Below are 19,332 nucleotides of genomic sequence, written 5' to 3'. Positions count from 1 at the left end.
AAGGGGAGAGGGGGTGGAAAAGATAAACGTTTTCAGCCAAGCAAAGCATTTTTTGTGGGCAGAGTCCACCGCAAAATCAATTTAATCTCTTCAGCCCTTTAGTTCCATGTTTGTTACAGGTTGTGAATGGGAAAATGAAAGAATGTTAAAACCAAAGATCACAGTAGCATTTACATTCATTGAGAAAATGGCCATCAAATAGAAGCTAGAGTAATCTGAAATCTTTGAAATTTGATTTTTGACTGTTTATGCAGCGGCCTTGATGTCACAGCTGTCAAAACAGGGAGAAAAGCCCGTGGATTCAGATTTCCCCTGTTTGAAATAGTGCTTTAAGGACATGATCTGTGTGAAACATAGTTAAATTAAGAATTAGATGTTCCTGATAGAATGCAGCTTTTCTCCCCCTGTATGGCATAAAATGGTTCAATTGGTTAAAAATAGATATTGTGAAAAAATATTTAGATCTGGTATAAATAGCTGGGATATATTCAGTAAAAGTATACAGAATAAGATAATGGTAGATCCCTGTCCCTGAACTTGTCATTTTAGAAATGAATTGGCCTTGGTAAATGCCTTGTTTCTTTTGGGCATGTTCGTCATTTGATGGCTTTGAACCAGAAGTGGTACGCAGGCAAGATGGTACTTAAGCTGACATCACTAATCCAAACCAGGGCTGGAGTCAATTTGCTTTTAAATTAAGCCAAGCTAGGAAGTGGCTCTCCTCCAAATCTAATAACTGAAATCCTCTCTTGAGAGATATAACTGAGAATAAGCACAGAAACCAAAAAGTTGCAGTTCACTTAACATCTTGAGCAGACTGAAGTGAAAGTGAAGAGGTCCAGACAGCCAGAGGAATCGTGTAATATTCTCAGCAGTCTGTGACCCCTGTGGCCCGACTGCTGACCTCTGTCGCTCTGCCCTCTCTCAGCAATCACAGGAACAGATTCCAGTGAACTGGGACAACTGGTGGATTATTAACTCAGCATAAACAGCGACTTTAGCCCAGGTCTTGTGAAATGCCAGAAAAGCAGCCATGCTGGCGCTTGCCCTTTGGTACCAATTGTTGACACAAATACACATATCTAATAACTGTAATAGTAGACTCATTTGGCTAGTCTTTGCTGCATTATTATCTTTAATGTCCATTAGTACACTATTGACCCTGATATAAATTGATTTGTCGGTCAAAGTAGTTGAAAGGCATGCCATTAGATGACATTATGACATTATGCAATGCTGGTCTGATATCAGGTAAAAGTAGGCCTGCTCCAGACTGTCTTTTCTGACATGTCTTTAGATAATAATACTCAATAATACTCATCTGGGTCTTCCACACCTTGTTGAAGTAATGGTCAGACTGAAACCTTTGAGTCCAGTTTTGATTCATTTGCTCTCAGACAAGTTGTAAAAATGTGGCACTGACATCATTTTGGCTCTATTGTGCTGATCGTTGGCACCTCATGGTTAGGATGTGAATGCAATGAAATACATTTAGATGGAACTAGGTATGAAAAGAACACAAGACTGAACTATTGTCTTTGTCTTAGTAAAAGTAACTCCTGTTTGATTGTCTTTCATATTCCCAAAAAAAAAAAAAAAAACAGTTTTCTTTTCTTTAGATATTCCCATTTCACTACATAGTCTCATCTTATCTGTTTCTGGATATGTTTTATATGTTTAGTCTGTGCTATTGTACACAAAAAACGTATATGTGCAAGACTAAATCTTTATTTATTTTACTAGTGAGATACTGAGATATTTAGCAGGCTTTTCCACTCATATATTCAGTAGTCTGAAGTTCTTACCTTGCTAAGACAGAAAAATGGCGACACAAACGCACACACATTTTTTTTTAATACAAAAATGTATCTTTATTATTTATGTCATCATTGCACTTTTTTGTTTTGCACATCATTTCTTCCAGAATTACACTTCAATTTTCAAATTAGCTCTTCACAGACAGGCAAAGTCAGCAGCACAAGGCATGTCAGAGCATGGAGGAGGACCAAAGGGGTGAGGGCTCATGGTGGGGTCATGGTGGGTTTTCAGGTGATAGTAGAGGGGCACGGCAGTCCTAGTTACCGAGGTTACTGGTCATCCTCTGATACTGTTCTAAAAATGCGTCAAACTGGCCAGCGAACCATTTCCTGAGGAGGAGGACACCTGGTGTTATGGAGGGGCAGTCCATGTATATTGCAAATTTATTTATTTTCTATGTGTGTCTGCCTACCTGGTGTTGACGGCAAAATCGCTGTTGTGCACCTCCTCGAAGGCGGTCTTAACCTTCTCACCCATGTCCAAAGTTACCTCTTTAACCTTAGTACCAAAATTGGCCAGAGTGTCGTCTTGCTGAGCCTCTGCAGGAAGGATGATGGGATAGAGAAGAGGGTTAGACAACAAGGAAGAGAGAGAAGGGGCTGAGAGGGTTTTAATTCTTGGGAAGTTAGGCAAAATCTACCTGCTTGTGCAGCAAAAGCCAGCATCAGCACGGCAACTGCGAGGTACAGTTTCATCCTGACTGTGCTCTGTGAGAAGAGAGAGGACAGAGACAATCATTTCTGTCCTGTTTTGTTACCACAGGTTTATGGTGCCACAAGAAAAAGTAGTAGTAGTAGTAGTAGTAGTGGTAGTAGTAACAAAATCTTGCTTTGTGTTTACAAATAGCGCCCCCGTGTGTCAGCACCAGTGCTAATGGACAGCTCACTTTGCACCCAGTAGCTAAATCCTCTGCTCACATGTATTGGGCAAGATCTGCTGGACGTTATTTTGAACTGAATACATAATCTAAAAGTAAGTAAGTAAGCTGAATTTTCTCACTGACATACCCTTACTGTAGATGTTTTTGCCATTTAAGCATTTAGGTGTCGGCACAGTATCAATTTTAGAGAAAGTGCATTATCAGTTTGTATCAAAAAATGTCTTGATGATCACGTATTTAGAGTAATTTGATATTATTTGGGTGTTTTGAAGCTACATGGACCGGCTGCAGCATCAGTAGCCTATTGCAGCCGCCGATTACCTATTACAGCCTATTGCAGAGGTATAGGCTATTTCAATGCAGTTTTCTTTTCTGTATCTTATCAAGGAGCAATTAAAATTAAATGTAAAACGTACCTGTTTCTCGTCTCAGAGGAAAAAAACGAGTGTGTATGAGCCTATGGGTGTCCCTCTTTATAGGCCTGCTCGGTGGCAGGGTGGTGACGTAGTCCAAGTTTTACCCAATACTGACCTGTGGTGACCTTCAGTTTTCTCCTCCTTTGTTATTGAGGCTGCCTGACTTGATGTGATAGAATTAAATGATACTTGCTGTTTATGGTAAAGATGCATCCCCATGGAAACTGGCAAAAAAAAAAAAAAATCCCAAATATAAATTGTGAATTAATATTGGATTGAAGGGTCTGTTCACAAAGGAACCACAAAAGAAGAGCTGTAAATAAAGAGAAATAAAGAGGAGTTAGTGGGGGATTTTTAAGCTTTGAGACAACTGAGATGTAGATTTTACAGAAGGGGTGGAGTGTAAAGGGTGTTTTTGCTGTTGCTTTTTGCTCACTGTGTGATTAACCTGACCTTGGAGTGATGTTTTTTGGCTTGTTGTTTGTTTTTTGTTTGCTTTTTTCATATATATTTGTCCTTGGTTCCGGCTCTGGAAGTCAATAATGATAGGTCTGTTTCCTTGGGGAATAAAAGCTGTCCCCTCAAAAACAACGGTGCCTTTGATAATGTGAGAAGTGATGTGGAAGGAACGGCTCAGAGTTCAGCAATGATAGCATAATTGCCAATATTGCTAATCATGAGCTATCTGAGAAGCGAGCTCCTTTGGACTCAATTGACTTTGAGTCCAACTTCTGCACTATCATTGCCCAATGAAGCTTGTTATTTATGTGCGGCTGCAGAGATTTCACTGTTACATTTATTTTATTTCATTTTATGTTACTTTGCACATCCTAACCTTTGCAAAATTGCATCAGAAGACAATGAAATGTATTTTCCATTTTAGTAGCGAGTGAATTAAATAAAGTTACTAATAAACTGTTTACTTTTCAGTTAAGTCCAATTTAAGACTTACTGCTTTTGGCCAACTGTTTTGATTAGAAACTTTTTCTAACATGATGACCTAGTGGCCTTTGTAGAAAAAAAAATGTTTTGCACTGATATTTGAGGCCCTACATTTCAGACACAAATACAAAATGCAGCCTTGTAACTTTTATGCATTTTTAATTCACTACCATGCTCAGTTTGATTATCTCTCTATCCAACACCCAGATCTCTGCTCAATGCTGTTCAGAGGTCAGTATCGTTTGATAGGCTCTGTGAAGTGGATGTCCTATCTATTCATGTTTTGAAAAAATGTGATTGAAGGGATTATCTGTTACAAGTACAAGAGACTGGCTATAAAGCTAATCAACTTACCTAATAAAAAAAAAAGTTCCAGCTTCTTCTTCTTTCTCTGGTTAACCTGAGTTCATTGTTTTATTTATAAACAGCTTGACAACGTTACCTCAAAAATGTAATCTTTGGCTTTTGCCCTGCAACATCACCTCAAAAACGTATTTGGGGTTTTGCTCCTAAGATTTCTGATGACCGCAGCATGTTTACGCCTCATGAAATTCGCCCGGTCTCGTTCCACAAAAGGGAAGTAAGTCAGACAAAACAGTATGTGGCCTGTCTTGTAAGTTAGCACGCAGCAGAGAGGCACTTCAGTACAGTTGGATGAACCTCAGTAACCTCTCATTACGACGGTTTGAGGTGAGTTAGAGCCAGTATGTCTGAATCGTCATTCGGGAGTGACGGCTTCATCACAGCTCACCACTTCTCTATTCACACCAAGCAGTCTGCTGCCCAAGGCCAAATGTTCATTAAGTGCTGACGGTCAGACCCATAAGGTGTCATTGCTGTGATGAATAGCTTACCATTGAGCTGAATGAGCCCTCACACAATTTAGCACAAAGACCTCACCCCTGAAAGAGAACAATTCTACTTCTCTGGTCACAGTTGTTGTGCAAAGTTGCCAATGGCTTTATGTATGAGCTTATGCTTGCGTGCATATAAGCTCATCTTGAATAATTGTAGGAGGCACAGGGCGTGAAAGTGCACGTCTTGACTTCTCCCAATTTGCAATAACAAGCTCAGAAAAAGGTTGTTTTTGTCTTTCACTGAGGGCCCCTGTGGTGACTGAAGTTGTGTGCCAACCCTGTAAGGGGAGGGGAAGGATGGAGGAGGGAGAGGGATAGGAGGTAAAATCTCTGCAGGGGATTTTTTGGAGGGGTTACTACCAGTCATCAGCTAGCACCTGCTAGCTTGCTGGGACTTTCTTTTTTTTTTTTTTTTTTTTGTTGCTGGGCAGTACTCAGACTGCAGACACCCTGAGGCAAAACAGAGAAGTGCTGACTAGCAAGATGCTTGTGGTTTTCCTGTTTTCGCCATGGCCAGATCCCCGAAGCAAAGGATAGTTTACTGTAAGAGTTTCACTGGACTGTTAGAGGGGGAGTTTCTAGATAAACACTGGTTTCAGCAAAGGAGTGATATCACAGCAACAAACTCCTAGTCATCTACTGAGTCACTCTTTCACTTTACATGCAATGCCCTTTAGCCTAGAAATCGTGAAAGGTAAACATGTTTTGTTATAAATTATAAGATGGGAGACGGGAGGCAGTACTTACAAAACAGGAACATGTGGCGCATCAGACAGTACATCTAACAGAACAGAACATCTTCCACAGACTTGTTGACAGGCTACATGGTTTAACAGGCCAGACAATCTCTCAGTGCAAATGGGCACTGCAAGGTGTGCAATCAACTACGTATCACTGTATTTATGTCTTTGATTCAAAATCATGTTTCCTGTTGTGATGTACACATACATTTCTATGCATGTCCCCACACTATTAACCCACTGTTTGCCTGACCTTTATGACTCCATGTTGTATATCTTTATCCACATTGCCAGTGGCTCCAAGTGTCCCTTGAGTAGTTACTGTGTCTGCAATTTAAATTAATCTCAGAAAAAAAAAAAAGTGGATTCGGCTCTTGAGGTTCACAAAGTTCATGTTCCTTTATGATACTATTATAGTTTACTTAAACCTCCAAGAAAGACAACACAGCTGCCTCCTACATGCACAAGTGGAAGGGTCAGAGGAAGAGAATGGATGAACAAAAGGGACAAATGGTGTCCTCTGCTGGCCTCCACTCTGCACTTCAAAGGAGCAGTCATGCTGCGTTTGACACATACTTTTCAAACTTTTTTTCTCCTTCTTCTAGGCAGACTGACATGACTTTAGGACAATGCTAATCACTTTCCCGCAGTGGTGGGTTACAGCTTGTAGCAACCTCATGAAGTAATGCCAAACTGGAATATAACTGAACTACAGAAGTACAATAAAGTATAGCTTTACTCTCTTCCCTTTTGCATTTTCCTTTAATACCACTAAATGGTTGGTGTAATAAAGTTTTTCATGCAGATTATTTTTTTCTAATGGCCTTTAGACATGTTGGAAAATTATACAGAATACCCAAGTCTGTATTTTTGTGCATTCATGTGTGTCTGTTTTCAATTTATTCTTATTCTTTGAATGCGTGCAAATGTAGAGGTGCATCTGCAAAAAGCAATGTATCTGTACCAAGCTGGGCCAAGCTGCGGGTAGAGGAAATAAAATATCTCCGCTAAGGGGACATGAAAATGCTCAAACAGGGGCACAAAATGTTCCCAAATGCCTGCTGGGATCAAGAGAATGGAATTTGAGAACAGATCCTGACAAGTCTGAACTGGAAAAAAGGGAGAGAGAGAGAGAGAGAGAGAGAGAGAGAGAGAGAGGGAAGGAGAAAGAGAAGAGTACAGGTACAAGAAGTAAACAAAGCATAACATATTTTACTTTTTTAGTTTCTTTTGTTTTGTTTTTGTTTTTGTATTGTTGTTTTTTTCAGTTTGCCAATTCAGAAGAATAATTATTATGTAGGAAAAGTAGACAAAAGAGAGATAATGAACAAGAGGAGTAGTAGTGGACACGTATGTTTGTGTGTGTGTGGGTGGGGGGGGTGTACATGAATGAAGATGTACCAAGAAACTTATGTTTTAACAAAACTGTAGATAAACTGTCATTATATAAGCTGCCCTCAGCCTTATGCAACAGCTGCTAAACATGATAAAGAACATGTGTACAGGGGTGGTACACTCATGTAAAACTAGCATGTATAGGGTTATTATAGTGCAAAAACAAAGAAGTTGCTCAACAGCATAATCTCAGGGCCTTCTGTTCAAAGCCTCAATTTTGAGTTTGTCACTTGAGATTATGTGTCATTTGTCCACATTTATTCCATAGAGAAATGGGATATCACAGTGTATCAGTGAAGGCTTTTGTGCAGACCCACTTGTTACTGTAACGGATCTCCTCCATAAATAATACATTGCTCTTAAATGTTTGATAAGAGAAACTCTTGCAGCACAGCATAGTTTTTTAGGTTGTTTATTCACTCAGCATTGTTCAGTACACTGCAGCCTATGCATCCTGACAGATGAACAGAGACGGGAAGTGCACTGTGGTGAGCAGCACAGTGGGACAAGTGACATGAAACACCAGAAACACTCAAGTCAGACACTTTACTCACTCACTGTCATGATTACATGAAGTCACATTGCATTACACCTCTCTGTGAAAAAAAAAAATGAAATCCAGAGTGGGTGTCATTACAGCAAGGCACTTAAGTGGTTCAGCATCACCTCCAGATAAACTGGTAGACACACAGTGTGCCCCCGTCTGTTTACAGCATTCAGTGTGTATTGAAATGAAAGACATGTGTGTTTAGGTGCATTCAGGGAGTGGGTTGCAATTGCTGCCTATGAGGCTCAAAATCAGTGAGTATAGTTACATTTCCCCTCCACAACCCTCTGTCTTTTGAAAATCAAACAAGATACAGAAAACTCACAAATTGGGGAGTGGACAGCTAGAGGAGTTAACTCAATGTAGACAAGCAAAGCATACAAAAGAAAAAAAATGAAAAACGGTGGCCTCCTGTTTCTGTATGAGAGGCTGTTATTGCGTGTGGGGCTTGTGTTCAGTGAGCAGGGGAGATGATAAAAGAGAAGATTAGGTGAAAGATAAAAGCGACGACAGTGATCAAACAGAAGACAGGGCCCAAGCAGATGATAGGATCTGCTGACTGCCCTTTCAGATCTGTCTACCTCACACTACCTCCTTCCCCCAGTCAGCCCCCTTACCCCAGAACACTATAGCACCCACATAAATGAAGATATCAGTAACTCTCAACTCCCCTTTTCCCCCTCTTTTACAGGGTATAAAGAAATCAGCAGTCCACACTATTCCCTTTTGACTACACAGTGGACCACCAACCCTCTAAAACCCCTTCAAAGCCCTCAAAGTCTCTGTTTAGGAAGAGGTGGTCTCCTTGACCTTGTCCATGACGGTCTGAAGCTGCTCACGGATCTTGGTGGCGAAGGGCGAGAACATCTCGCTCAGCTCATCAATCTTGCCCTCCAGGGAGGTGCGCAGCTGCTGGGCAGTGGACTCCAGCTGGTCCTTCAGCGTTCCTGCCTGGACCTCCATCTGCTGGGCCAGGCTATCAGCCTGGGTCTTCAGCAGAGCTGTGATGTCGCTCAGCTTCTCAGAGGCGGTCTCATGGGCCTGGCTGAGGTAGGGCTCCACTTGCTCCTTTACCATGTCCATGTTCTGGGTAGTGCGGGACTGAAGCTCAGACATGTAGGTGGCCACAGTGCTGTTGACGTAGGAGAAAGAGGAAGAGGTGGTTAAGTTTTATGTTAACAAGCATAGGAATGGGTTGAAGACCAAAAACCTCCCTCCTACTTACTTGCGGATCTCCTCTGTGTCCTTGTGCAGGCGTTTCTTCAGCTTGCGGGTGTAAGCGTTAACACGGTTGTGGACGTCATCAGCGTTCTGCTCCATCATGGACCTGAGTTCATCCGCATACTGGGTGCTGCGTTCCTTGGCGTCCAGCATGTCGGTCTGCAGCCTGTTAGCCAGGAGCTGAATGTCCTGGGACAGTTGGCCGGCAATGTCCTGGCCATAGGGGCCAAGCTTGGTCTGGATGTTATCTTTGTACACAGTCAGCTCTGCCATGGTGTCGGTGATCAGGGTGCTGGAGGCAGAGGAGCAACATGGTCAGATAATGGGGTGGTGGTGGTGGTGGGGGTAGTGTACAGGTAGGATCAGGCATATAGGAAGAAGCAGAGAAGACAATGTGGAGGAGACAGGTAGAGCTCTATGTGGCCTCTGCTGGTCATGACAAGCCATAGCTCAAGCACACTTCTACTTCTCTAACAGTGACCCAGCACCAGTGGACTTACTCTAGCTCCCTGCTGAGCTGAGAGGACTTGATGTTCTCCACCACTCCATCGGCTTGTTTGTTCAGCTCGGAGATATACTGCCAGAAACGATTCACAATCTCCTCCCAGGGCTCTGGGGTGGGATCAGCCTGGTGCACAGCACGGGCATTGCAGCCTGTGGGCACATGTCAACAGAATGAACAATTAGGCTAAAAAAAAAAAAAAAAAACACTTGATAAAACATGATGTTAATAATGTTTAGAACACCAAAATGTTTACCAGTGATGACTGCCAGAGCAAGGATCAGAGCTACAGCCTTCATGGTTGTTTGATAGACAGATACACCTACAAGCAAGAAGCCAGAGTGTGAGACAAAGCTGCTCTATCCCAGAATAGAGCAAAATGCAGTTCAATCATCAAATTAATAAGAAAATTCATATAGAAATCATACTCTTAAACATTCAACAGAGCAAGAGTGCAACAGTGAATTTGTTTTTAAGTTTAGGCTATCTGCAATTTTGCTAAAATTCAACAAACTATAACTTCTTAAATGAGTTACTGTGCAAGCAAGATCTTTCCCATGTCTAAACAAAAACACAGACAAATTTGCATGAACTGCAACAATGACTACAATGACTGAAATATGACAAAGGAGAGAGAGAGAGAGAGAGAGAGACTTTCTCCTCATGCTGCGCCGTGTCCTCACCCACCTGAGAGGTTCAGCTTCCTCAGTGCTCCCGGGACAGTCGCCGAGGGTTTTTATAGGGACCCAGGAGGCTGTGGTGAGCGTGTCGCCGAGGGAGTGTGTGTGTGGTTGCGCGCGCGCTCGTTCACGTGGGGGTGATGATTTGTCGGCTGAGGCTCCCGTTTCCTTCCACGCAACGTGCCACCAACACCGCGGCCGAAGTTCTCACCTGTTTGCATCGTTTTAAGCAGCGATTGAGCAATCTCTGTGTCAACATAAATAACCGGGTAAAAGATTCAGATGCGGCGTCATGAAAATAAAATAATAGGCTACAAGATAAATTGATAGATAGATAGGTTTATTTTGAGTGCAGAACTGCTGACAAAAATGTGATATATAGTTGCTGGGGTGTATATGAAATTATGTTTTGATGTTATTCATCCTAGTGGAGCGTGTTGCCGTTGTTCTCATTATAATGTCAGTGGTCTCAGCCGAAGCGGACATGCTTGCTGAAGTCATTAGCATTCCTATCCTGGTGCCATTATGCAAATTAGCCTGTCACCTAGTTTAAGCATTTGAATGCAAATCCCATGCCCATTGTGACCGCTGAATCCTCCTCACCTCCAGCAAGTAAACACACACACACACACACACACACACACACACACACACACACACACACACACACACACACACACACACACACACACACACCAGGGTATGGATAACTTGACGCATTAGAATTAGTGCATGTTGCAAACCAAATGTAACCTAGGCCTGCTCAATTTAGATTTTTTTTTTTTTTTTTTTTATAAGCTGAGTACTATTATCTATAATAGGAGCCAGCTATGATCAGCTCAAACAAGATGTTAAGGGGCATGTTAGGGCTTGGGGGACAAAGAGGTCCAAAATGGACAAAGGAAGGATTACAAGACAGTGACTAAGCATTGCTTGAGGACAGCGCAAAACAACCTAAAATAAAATATGATATCATAAAACTACAGAAAAAATGACTGAGGAAAAAAAAAAAATCTGGATGCTTGACTGGTTTTCAGAGGGAGTGCAAATTAGGCAACATGTTGACACGATATCCTACATTAAAATTTGTTAATCATGCCGGAGAGAAGTTTGATATTACGACATAGTGCTGACCATAGAAAAACAAGTGTCACACTTTGTTTCTTTTTGAAAAATCTGCTTTAATTCTGCCGAAATTAGTTTTCTCAGAAATGCATACACTGTGATGTCATAGCCTACGTAGCTGATAGATCATGGTTTCAGTGAATAATGTGTAATCCCGAAAACTGTATTTATTACATTTATATTTGTGGCTTCCAGTTCATCTTGCCATTTTACATTCCAGAATAAAATTGGTAATGTCTGATCTATGAGATGTATAATGTACTGTCACTTATGTTTTATATTGGGTGACTAAGTTCTCCAGTCCAGTGCTGTATTACACCATTACACCATGTACCACTTTTGAAGAAATGACTTTCACCAAAGCATCTCATTGCATTACAGTTTTACAGTCAAGAGTACCAAAAACAGAGGTCAGTACTGTAATGTAAAAACAAGACGTGATGAGCTATCAGAGGACAAAACGTCAGCTAACAGATCTCAAGTCATTTCCCAACCAAATTCTTGTCACGGTCAAGGCCGACTCCATCATTTTTAGTGGGTAATGACCTTTGCTTTGTATGACTCGGACTCTTCTTGTCAACGTGACAAAAAAACAACCCTCTGATCTGCACTGAAAACAAACAAACCAAAAAACAAACAAAAAAAAAAGAACATGGCTTACTCAGGAACAAAGTTTGAATTAATTGTCCTGTCAGGTAATTAGTGTGTGATAATTACTGTCATTTATAATCTTGTGAAATGTCACTTTTCTGTGAAAAAAGTAAAAGACCTTTGACCGGGGTATTCCACGACAGTGGCTTGTCTCAGCAAGGTGTTGCACTCATCTAGATAACAAGTCCAGTCCAGTTCAGCACACAAAACTTGGGAAATTCAGTAATTTAATCCAAACACTTAAAGCAATCCATAATCATGCAATGTCTTTTTTTTTTTCAACATTAATCCGATAATCTCAATAGAGTGGGAAGTTCTTCCTGGCTCATTCCGGATTTGAGGATTATGTTTAGTTTTGGCTCTCTTTAAGTTTTGTGTTCCAGTGCCGACGTGACCTGTGCTTCACCTGCAGTATACTGAGATAAACCTCCAGCAGGGACATGGCAGGGATTGATTGCATCTTTTATCCAGTGGTGGAAAGAGCACTGGAATGTCCTACTTATGTAGACGTTTTGCTACTGTGATTATATTTTACTTAAGTAGAAGTAAAATTACTAATGTAAAAATCTATACTGAAATTTAAAAAAAGTAGCTCGTTTGAAATGTAATCAGAGGTACAGAGCTACTTTTAGCAAAGAGAGCACTCTTACATGCTACAGTCTCCATGCAATTTTGAAATGCATCAGAGGACAGATGTCAGGGTGTGTTAATTGGAAATTTGAAAGTTAGGATTTTTTTTTTTTTTTTTTTTTGCACACATAAAGTGAAGCCAAGTTACTCTTCTTTTCTGTTTTTTCTCCTCTCCTCTGACTTGATTTTTACCAACGGCTTCGCAAATTACTCTGTTAATGAATGCTCATGGACAGCCATAAAAAAAACATGTTGAGATCTGTTTGACACTGGTGCAATGAAATTCCGTTGTATCTTTTTACAATGACAAATAAAAGGAATCTTGAAATCTCTTGGAATCTAAAAAATTGACCTTTGGATGTGATTCAAAATGTAGTCTATTACAGTTCCAATTACAGTAATGTAAGTAATCGTAATTAGTTATTGTTATTGGACATGATTCTAAAAATATGTACTTTTTTTTTTTTTTTTTTTTTTTTTTTTTTTAGTAGACAGAATGCAGTGAAGACCAACAGCTGAGCCACCAGGACAAAGAGAGAGGGAGAACTGAAAGAGAGAGTATCAAGAGGAACCATGAGGTAATACAGGACAGACGGGCAGACATGGTTGTGTAAAACATTGCCTCTTCCTGTTTTTCCCACAACAGCTGAGATGGAGAAAAGCTCCATGTCTACCACAGAAGTTTGTCAGAGGGCAGCATGCGAAGCTGAACGATCGTGACCCCTAGCCTGATGATATCTTCCCTCAGGCCATGTCCACACTAAGCCAAGTGAAGCCAAAAGAACAGTTTTGCCCTTATATCCTCACTGCACTGTATTAGCATTTTCATACCTTCGCTTCCTCTGCTAGTTCAGCTGAGCCACATGATAGCGCAGGTCAGAAGTTTATTACACAGATTTTCTAAGTTTTGATTTCCATGAAAGGTCAGTGAAAGCAGCAGCCTTGCACTGCAAAAACTCAAAATCTTACCAAGATTATTTGTCTTATTTCAAGTCAAAAATGTCTTATACTAGTCAAAATATCTCATTACACTTAAAATAAGACATGATCGCCTCAAAAGTAACTTGTTTTTAGACAATTGTCTCTTGTTTCAAGTGAAAATTTGCTTGAAACAAGTGAAAATTTGCTTGTTTCATTGGCAAAATTTGTTTCTTGTTTCTAGCTAATTTTCACTTATTTCAAGTGAATTTTCACTTTTTCCACTGGCAAATTTTGCCAATGAAACAAGCAAATTTTCACTTGTTTCAAGTGATTTTTCACTTGAAACAAGTGAAAATTGTCTAAAAACAATTTACTTCTGAGCTGATCATGTCTTATTTTAAGTGTAATGAGATATTTTGACTAGGAATAAGACATTTTTGACTTGAAATAAGACAAATAATCTTGGTAAGATTTTGCATTTTTGCAGTGTGTGCACTGGTGGAAGTAGACAAAGCTAGATGTAACCTGCCATAGTAAATGTTAAATAAAACTTGCTAGAAAGCAGAGTTTCCATCAGTTTTTGAAAGGACAGTCTCCAGACATATTTGACTGTGCTGTGAGTTTCTCGTTGTCATAAAGGACATTTTTTATGGTTTTCTGGAATGTTAAAGGCAAGCAAGAGATCATAGAGAAGTGGGCTTCCCCTTTCAATGGCTTCTCCTAACAGAAGTTACCGTTAGCAGTAAGGTTGTGGTTACTTTACACCACTGGTCAGTTGTAAATGAATAAATACAGGCATTTATATACATTCATGAGTGAATTTCACTCTTCAGAGATGCCAGCTGTGCAGTGTCCTTTTCAGAAAGCTCTGGTTTCCCTGTTCACATGGACATGCCAAGCTGGTGCTTTCAGATTTACACACCTTGGCCGTTTCTGGAAAGCTCCACTCTCGATGGTGGAAAACGCTGGCTTAATGTAGATGCAAGGCCAAACTGAAGGAGAAAAGATGCATTTTCAACTTTACCCAGCTTACTGTTGAGATGGCTTTAATCAGACAAAGCAGGGCAGAAGATTTTGGTCTTTGGTTAAGTTTGGGTGATCTCATCTCTCCAAGGAAGGCTGAATTGGCATGCAGCCATTTACGTGAGTCAGTGAGGTTATTACAGTTAAAGCCTGTGGGTTAAAGGCTGCTGAACTGGATGTTCAGGTTCACAATTCAGTATTTTTCCGGTGAGTGTCTGTGAAAACATCCACCATCATCTGGTTCTGACTCACAGTAGAGTCAGCTGATGGGGATATGCACCACATAGACCCACATCTGGCTGAATAGGGCTGCCATGATGGCTAAGTAAAATGGGTGCAACAATTATCCTGTAACACAGAAGTCACAGGTTCAGCCATTATGCACCACAAGTTTCCTTAACCATGAGCAATCCCTATCCTCAAGTTGTTGTAAGCTGCTGTGGATGCAAGGATTGCCTAAATGATGGTTTATCTTTTCAGGCCAAAAGAATAAAGCCTCATGTACACTAACCAGGTTTGCCAGGTGCAGGAACATGAACCCTCCTCACGTTCACTAATGTGGCTTTCATTTGGTGGACTGCAACAGAATTCCTGTGCAGCGGACTTGAGGTTTGCTCAGTCGAGAAAAAGAACTGGGCGTCAAGGAACCGCTGGAGATGGAAAATGTCCACTTGATAACGTCGATGACTTCCCTTCTCTCATCCAGCTTGAGCATTAGAGTAGGGAGCTGGTGAATGTTTCTGCCTATCCGACAGATGTCCTACAGATTTATGATGCAAAGACCTTTTTTATGGTAGTCATTTGTAAGGTAGTTTATCCTCTATGGTAGTTGGGCATTCAGTGAAACTCTAAATCGGGCCTTTATATGAGGGCACTTCTTGGATTATGGCACAAAGGATATCCTGTGTATTGATAAATGTCAACAATGCATTTACAGAAAATTAAACAGAAATTAACAAGGGGCAGCATTTGATCACTCTGAATGTATTTTTCATGTCTTAGCACACATACATAACCACATCACATCACTAAATCTCTTACAGTATATACATTATAGATGCCAACCATTAACCTGTGTCCTTCCTGACAACTGACAAGATTAGAAATTTTAATGACACTGAGTAAGGGCAATTATAACCGCCTTGATAATGTAAATGTATCACCTCACGTTTAGCAAAGTCACTTCTCTGTAAGTAGGTGGAAGTAGTTCATAACTTACAACTCAGACTTGGTCTGAATGAAACTTTTTTTTGACTCGTTTTCCAACCATTTTTCATTTTCCAGCTCTCTCTCTCTCTCTCTCTCTCTCTCTCTCTCTCTCTCTCTCTCTCTCTCTCTCTCTCTCTCTCTCTCTCTCTCTGGGATGTAAATTCAGACTTTTATTAAAAACATGCATTCAGATTCACTTTTTTTTCCAAAAGTGGACATCACTTGAAAGAAGATGGACTGGTAACAAAACAAGAGAGCAGTGCTGTTTGCGCTCACAGGGTTAAGGTGTGTGGAGCCGGTGACAGCTGGGGGCAGAACAGAGGAATGTTGTTTGCCACTGGGTACGGCAGCGGGGGAGCGATCTGGCAACGGGGATGGAGGTAGGGAAGGACGACTGAGGAAGAAAGAGGTGAAAGAACGAGGTGTTTGTGAGCTTTCAGACTTGCAGAGACAAACCTGAACATGCCCAGTCTATGCCCACTGTTGATGCTTATAGGGGGTGTGTCAATGGGTGCGATTTTGCAACCAGATACTGAACAAACAAGGTTGGCTGTGTTCACCGGTGATTCTGATGTTGACTTTATATGAAAGCTTCTTATTTTGCTTGTGATTCATTTTCTCCGTTCTCTTGCAATGATATTAAATTTGCAAAAATTTATACAGTATGTTGCCCGTTTCTGCATTTTAATATGTATTATGAAGTGACTGCATTTGTTCACTAGGTGGCAGTCATTCTTTTGAAAGGCTGTTGGGTTGCCATCAATAATGTGTGAATACCAAGTCCTCAAAAGATGACAGATTTCCATCAGAGCTTGGAAAGAAAGACAGTGGAAGACAATTAAATTTAGGGTTGAGTTAGGCAAAAAATGCACAAGTTCACCAAATATTCCTTATTTAGTCATATGGGTGAATTAAAATGGCATTATAAGGTGTCACTGTTCATTAATATAAGTAGGCCAAGTTTAGGTAAGACACTCATAGTATTTGACGTCATTCTTTATCAACCTTGTAAACATTTATCTATAATTTGACACTGATATTGTAAATAACACCACAGACTATATGGGTTATCTTTTCCTTTTGTTTTATTTCAATAACAGGAAGAAAACACAGAATATCATATGGTCACAGACCGAAACTCAACAACAAAACAAACCCAGGTTCATCTGAGGGTATGTTCATACATATAAAAATACATCTATCTGTAGAAATGTGGGACTTTAAAAACAAGTGAACTTTTCCGCTTGCTCTGTTTACAACATGGGAGTGTTCAGAGACTTTTTTTGGATGTCTTTCGTTAATGAAAGGGGGAGGTTGACTTATTTGGCAGAGACAAATGACTGGTAGAGGGAGATGAGCCGGGCACGGAGGTCCTGGGCGTAGGGGTCCAACTTTTCACTCAGGTCCTCAGCATAGGGAGCCACCAAGTCTTTCACCTGCTGGGCTCTGTTTAAGACCTCAACCTGGACCCTCTCGGTCATGGGGACCACCTTCTCCTTGAAGTCCTGCAGATGCTGGTCCACTTTCTGCTTCAGCTCCTCTGTGTAGGGGCCCAGCTGAGACTGGAGCTCCTGGAAGCTCTGCTCCAGGCTGGTCTTCAGCTCCTCGCTCTTCTGCATGAGGGTGGTCTTCAGGGCCTCAGAGTCAAGGGACTCTGCGTAGGGGGCCAGCTCCTGTTTCAGCTGCTCCACCCGCTGCTGGACCTTGACCTTCATGTCCTCAGCGTAGGGCTCCAACTTGTCCCTGACAGTGCTCAGGTCTTGGCTCAGACTCTCCCTAAGCACTTCAGCCTCTGTGGTGATCTTGGTCATCAGGTCCTGGGCCATCGGGGGCAGCTGCTCCTGCAGGGTGACTGCATACCTGCTGGCTATGTCAGCACTTTCTGTCAGACGAGCACTGGACAAGAGAGGGGAGAAGGGAGGAGGAGAAAAAAAGGCAAAGTTGAGGTTGGGGTTTCATTCCTAGAGTTGAGAATAACTGCATGTCTGATATTTCTGTTATCTTCATTTGCTTCATGTCAACACTAGTCCCACATGCTGTATGACTTACTTCACATCCTGCCCAAACTGAGATTTCTTGATCATCTGCAGGGTGTCATCAGCTGTCTGGGTTGCCTTGGCAACATAGTCCCAGAAGGCATCAGTCAACACTTCCAGCTGAGGCTTGGGCTCATCAGCGTAAAAGAGGTTGGCTTGACAGCCTGTTCACAGAAAATTATTAATATAATTTAAAAAAAAAAAAAAATAAATAAATGAGGATAATTATTCAGGTTTGAATAAGTTTGTCTCATCTTTCAGTTGTTTTTTTCATGTGACCAAACCTTCACTATTCATGTGTTACTTAAAGAATAATATATATTGTCATACTCACCAGTGAAAATGGCAAGGGTGAACACGACAAGGACCTTCATGGCGCTTAGATTCTGTGAAACAGGCACAAGAGGCGAGGTAGGTTAGTATTTTCACCAGGCAAAATTTCTCAACTGAAAGCTGAGTTGATAGATAGATTAATTGCTCCTTTTATTTCTACATCTTACCTTAGTTTATTAGTATATCTTCAAGTCCTCTCAGCAGCGCATGTGTTCAGCTTTGGAGGTTGCGCCTGCTTATATAGCTAGCCAAGTGGTAATGAACCCAAAGTCCAGTGGCCAGTGCTTTGCTGTCACCCTGCCTCACCCTACAGCCCTCACAAACTGTTTGTCCCAGAAAGTCACAGACAATCACAGCACACACATACACACACTCCTACCAGTAATCCTCTGCGACAAATCACTCGTGGTTTGGAGTAGAGATTGTTATTGTATTGTTCAGTGATGCAGCCTCTTGTTGGACTGATCTAATTTATGCTTTTACTCCATGTAACATTATCACCAACATAACATGAACATTTCTAAGAAGTATTACAAAGTTATTTAACTTACCAGTGTTACACCTTTAAATATTTCTGCACATGAAAGACTGGCAGTCTGTAGTGCTGTTAGTGAGGATAAGGTTCATTTAAGGTTATGTTATGAGTTATGTTATTCTAATCTGTGTCAGATAACTTAGCAATTTCCAGCCTTTCTCAGCACTGCATTATTTTGTGGCTAGTCACAAGTATCTTCCCTCCACATTTTCTCTGATGTCAAATATTGATTAGATACAGATGGTTTATTGTCTTGACAATTCTTCCAGTTAACGTCACAGTTACTCATATTAATAGTGCAGTTCCAGTTTCTGAATGTCAGTGCTCAGTAATCACTGTGTGTCAGTCTGACCAAAGGTTGGCTGACCCGTGCACTGACAGGCTCTTGAGGACACAGTGGCCACTATCACATGATAGTTCACCATAGTTCACTCATCAGGCAACATGCAAAACAATCAGCAAAGAGGTGCTTTTTAAACAGTCTGCATGTAGTGTATCAAACAGTGACTTTTTTCTCCTTCAGTGTCAAATAAAATGGTTGCAAGAATGATAAATTTATGAAGATTTGTTCTCAGATATTATTGGTATGGGTCAACACCTTAAAAAATTAGATACTGCTTCTGTGACATGTTTAAAAGAAGTTATATTGGCCCTCATCATCACCTAAAGCTAAAGAGGATTAACACTGAATACTAGTACAGCTACCATGAAAAAGTTAATATTACTATGTTCTTGTTATGCCTTTCCCAGCATTTGAGTCCACGTGAACATTTCCTAACTAACAGAGCAGCATGTCCTACACCCAGATGTCAAATAACTATTAAGAATGGATTGCAATTTACTGAAAAGATCCCCCACTGGAATATTCCAG

General features: G+C 40.9%; 3 protein-coding genes across 3 annotated transcripts; all 3 read right to left on the bottom strand.

Moving 5' to 3' along the window:
• Nucleotides 1-1,845: 1,845 nt before the first annotated feature.
• On the bottom strand, nt 1,846-3,213 carry apoc1 (apolipoprotein C-I). Its single transcript, XM_030072576.1, has 4 exons — nt 3,115-3,213; nt 2,459-2,525; nt 2,231-2,357; nt 1,846-2,147 (listed from the first exon to the last, which is right to left on the bottom strand). Exons 2-4 carry the CDS (start codon nt 2,511-2,513, stop codon nt 2,075-2,077), a joined length of 255 nt encoding a protein of 84 aa, XP_029928436.1. The 5' UTR covers nt 2,514-2,525; nt 3,115-3,213; the 3' UTR covers nt 1,846-2,074.
• A 4,231-nt stretch (nt 3,214-7,444) lies between these two features.
• On the bottom strand, nt 7,445-10,071 carry apoeb (apolipoprotein Eb). Its single transcript, XM_030072206.1, has 5 exons — nt 10,006-10,071; nt 9,575-9,640; nt 9,317-9,470; nt 8,821-9,108; nt 7,445-8,727 (listed from the first exon to the last, which is right to left on the bottom strand). The coding sequence occupies exons 2-5, from the start codon at nt 9,615-9,617 to the stop codon at nt 8,382-8,384; spliced, it is 831 nt and encodes a 276-aa protein (XP_029928066.1). The 5' UTR covers nt 9,618-9,640; nt 10,006-10,071; the 3' UTR covers nt 7,445-8,381.
• Nucleotides 10,072-16,624: 6,553 nt separating this feature from the next.
• apoa4b.2 (apolipoprotein A-IV b, tandem duplicate 2) lies at nt 16,625-18,291 on the bottom strand. The gene is made up of 4 exons (XM_030072207.1): nt 18,094-18,291; nt 17,928-17,979; nt 17,607-17,757; nt 16,625-17,453 (listed from the first exon to the last, which is right to left on the bottom strand). Exons 2-4 carry the CDS (start codon nt 17,965-17,967, stop codon nt 16,877-16,879), a joined length of 768 nt encoding a protein of 255 aa, XP_029928067.1. The 5' UTR covers nt 17,968-17,979; nt 18,094-18,291; the 3' UTR covers nt 16,625-16,876.
• Between the last annotated feature and the right edge of the window lie 1,041 nt (nt 18,292-19,332).

The sequence above is a fragment of the Myripristis murdjan genome, chromosome 16, assembly GCF_902150065.1.
Source record: "Myripristis murdjan chromosome 16, fMyrMur1.1, whole genome shotgun sequence".
Classification (NCBI taxonomy): domain Eukaryota; kingdom Metazoa; phylum Chordata; class Actinopteri; order Holocentriformes; family Holocentridae; genus Myripristis; species Myripristis murdjan.
The sequence above is the reverse complement of the archived record's forward strand: the minus strand, read 5'-3'. Positions and strand labels throughout refer to the sequence as shown.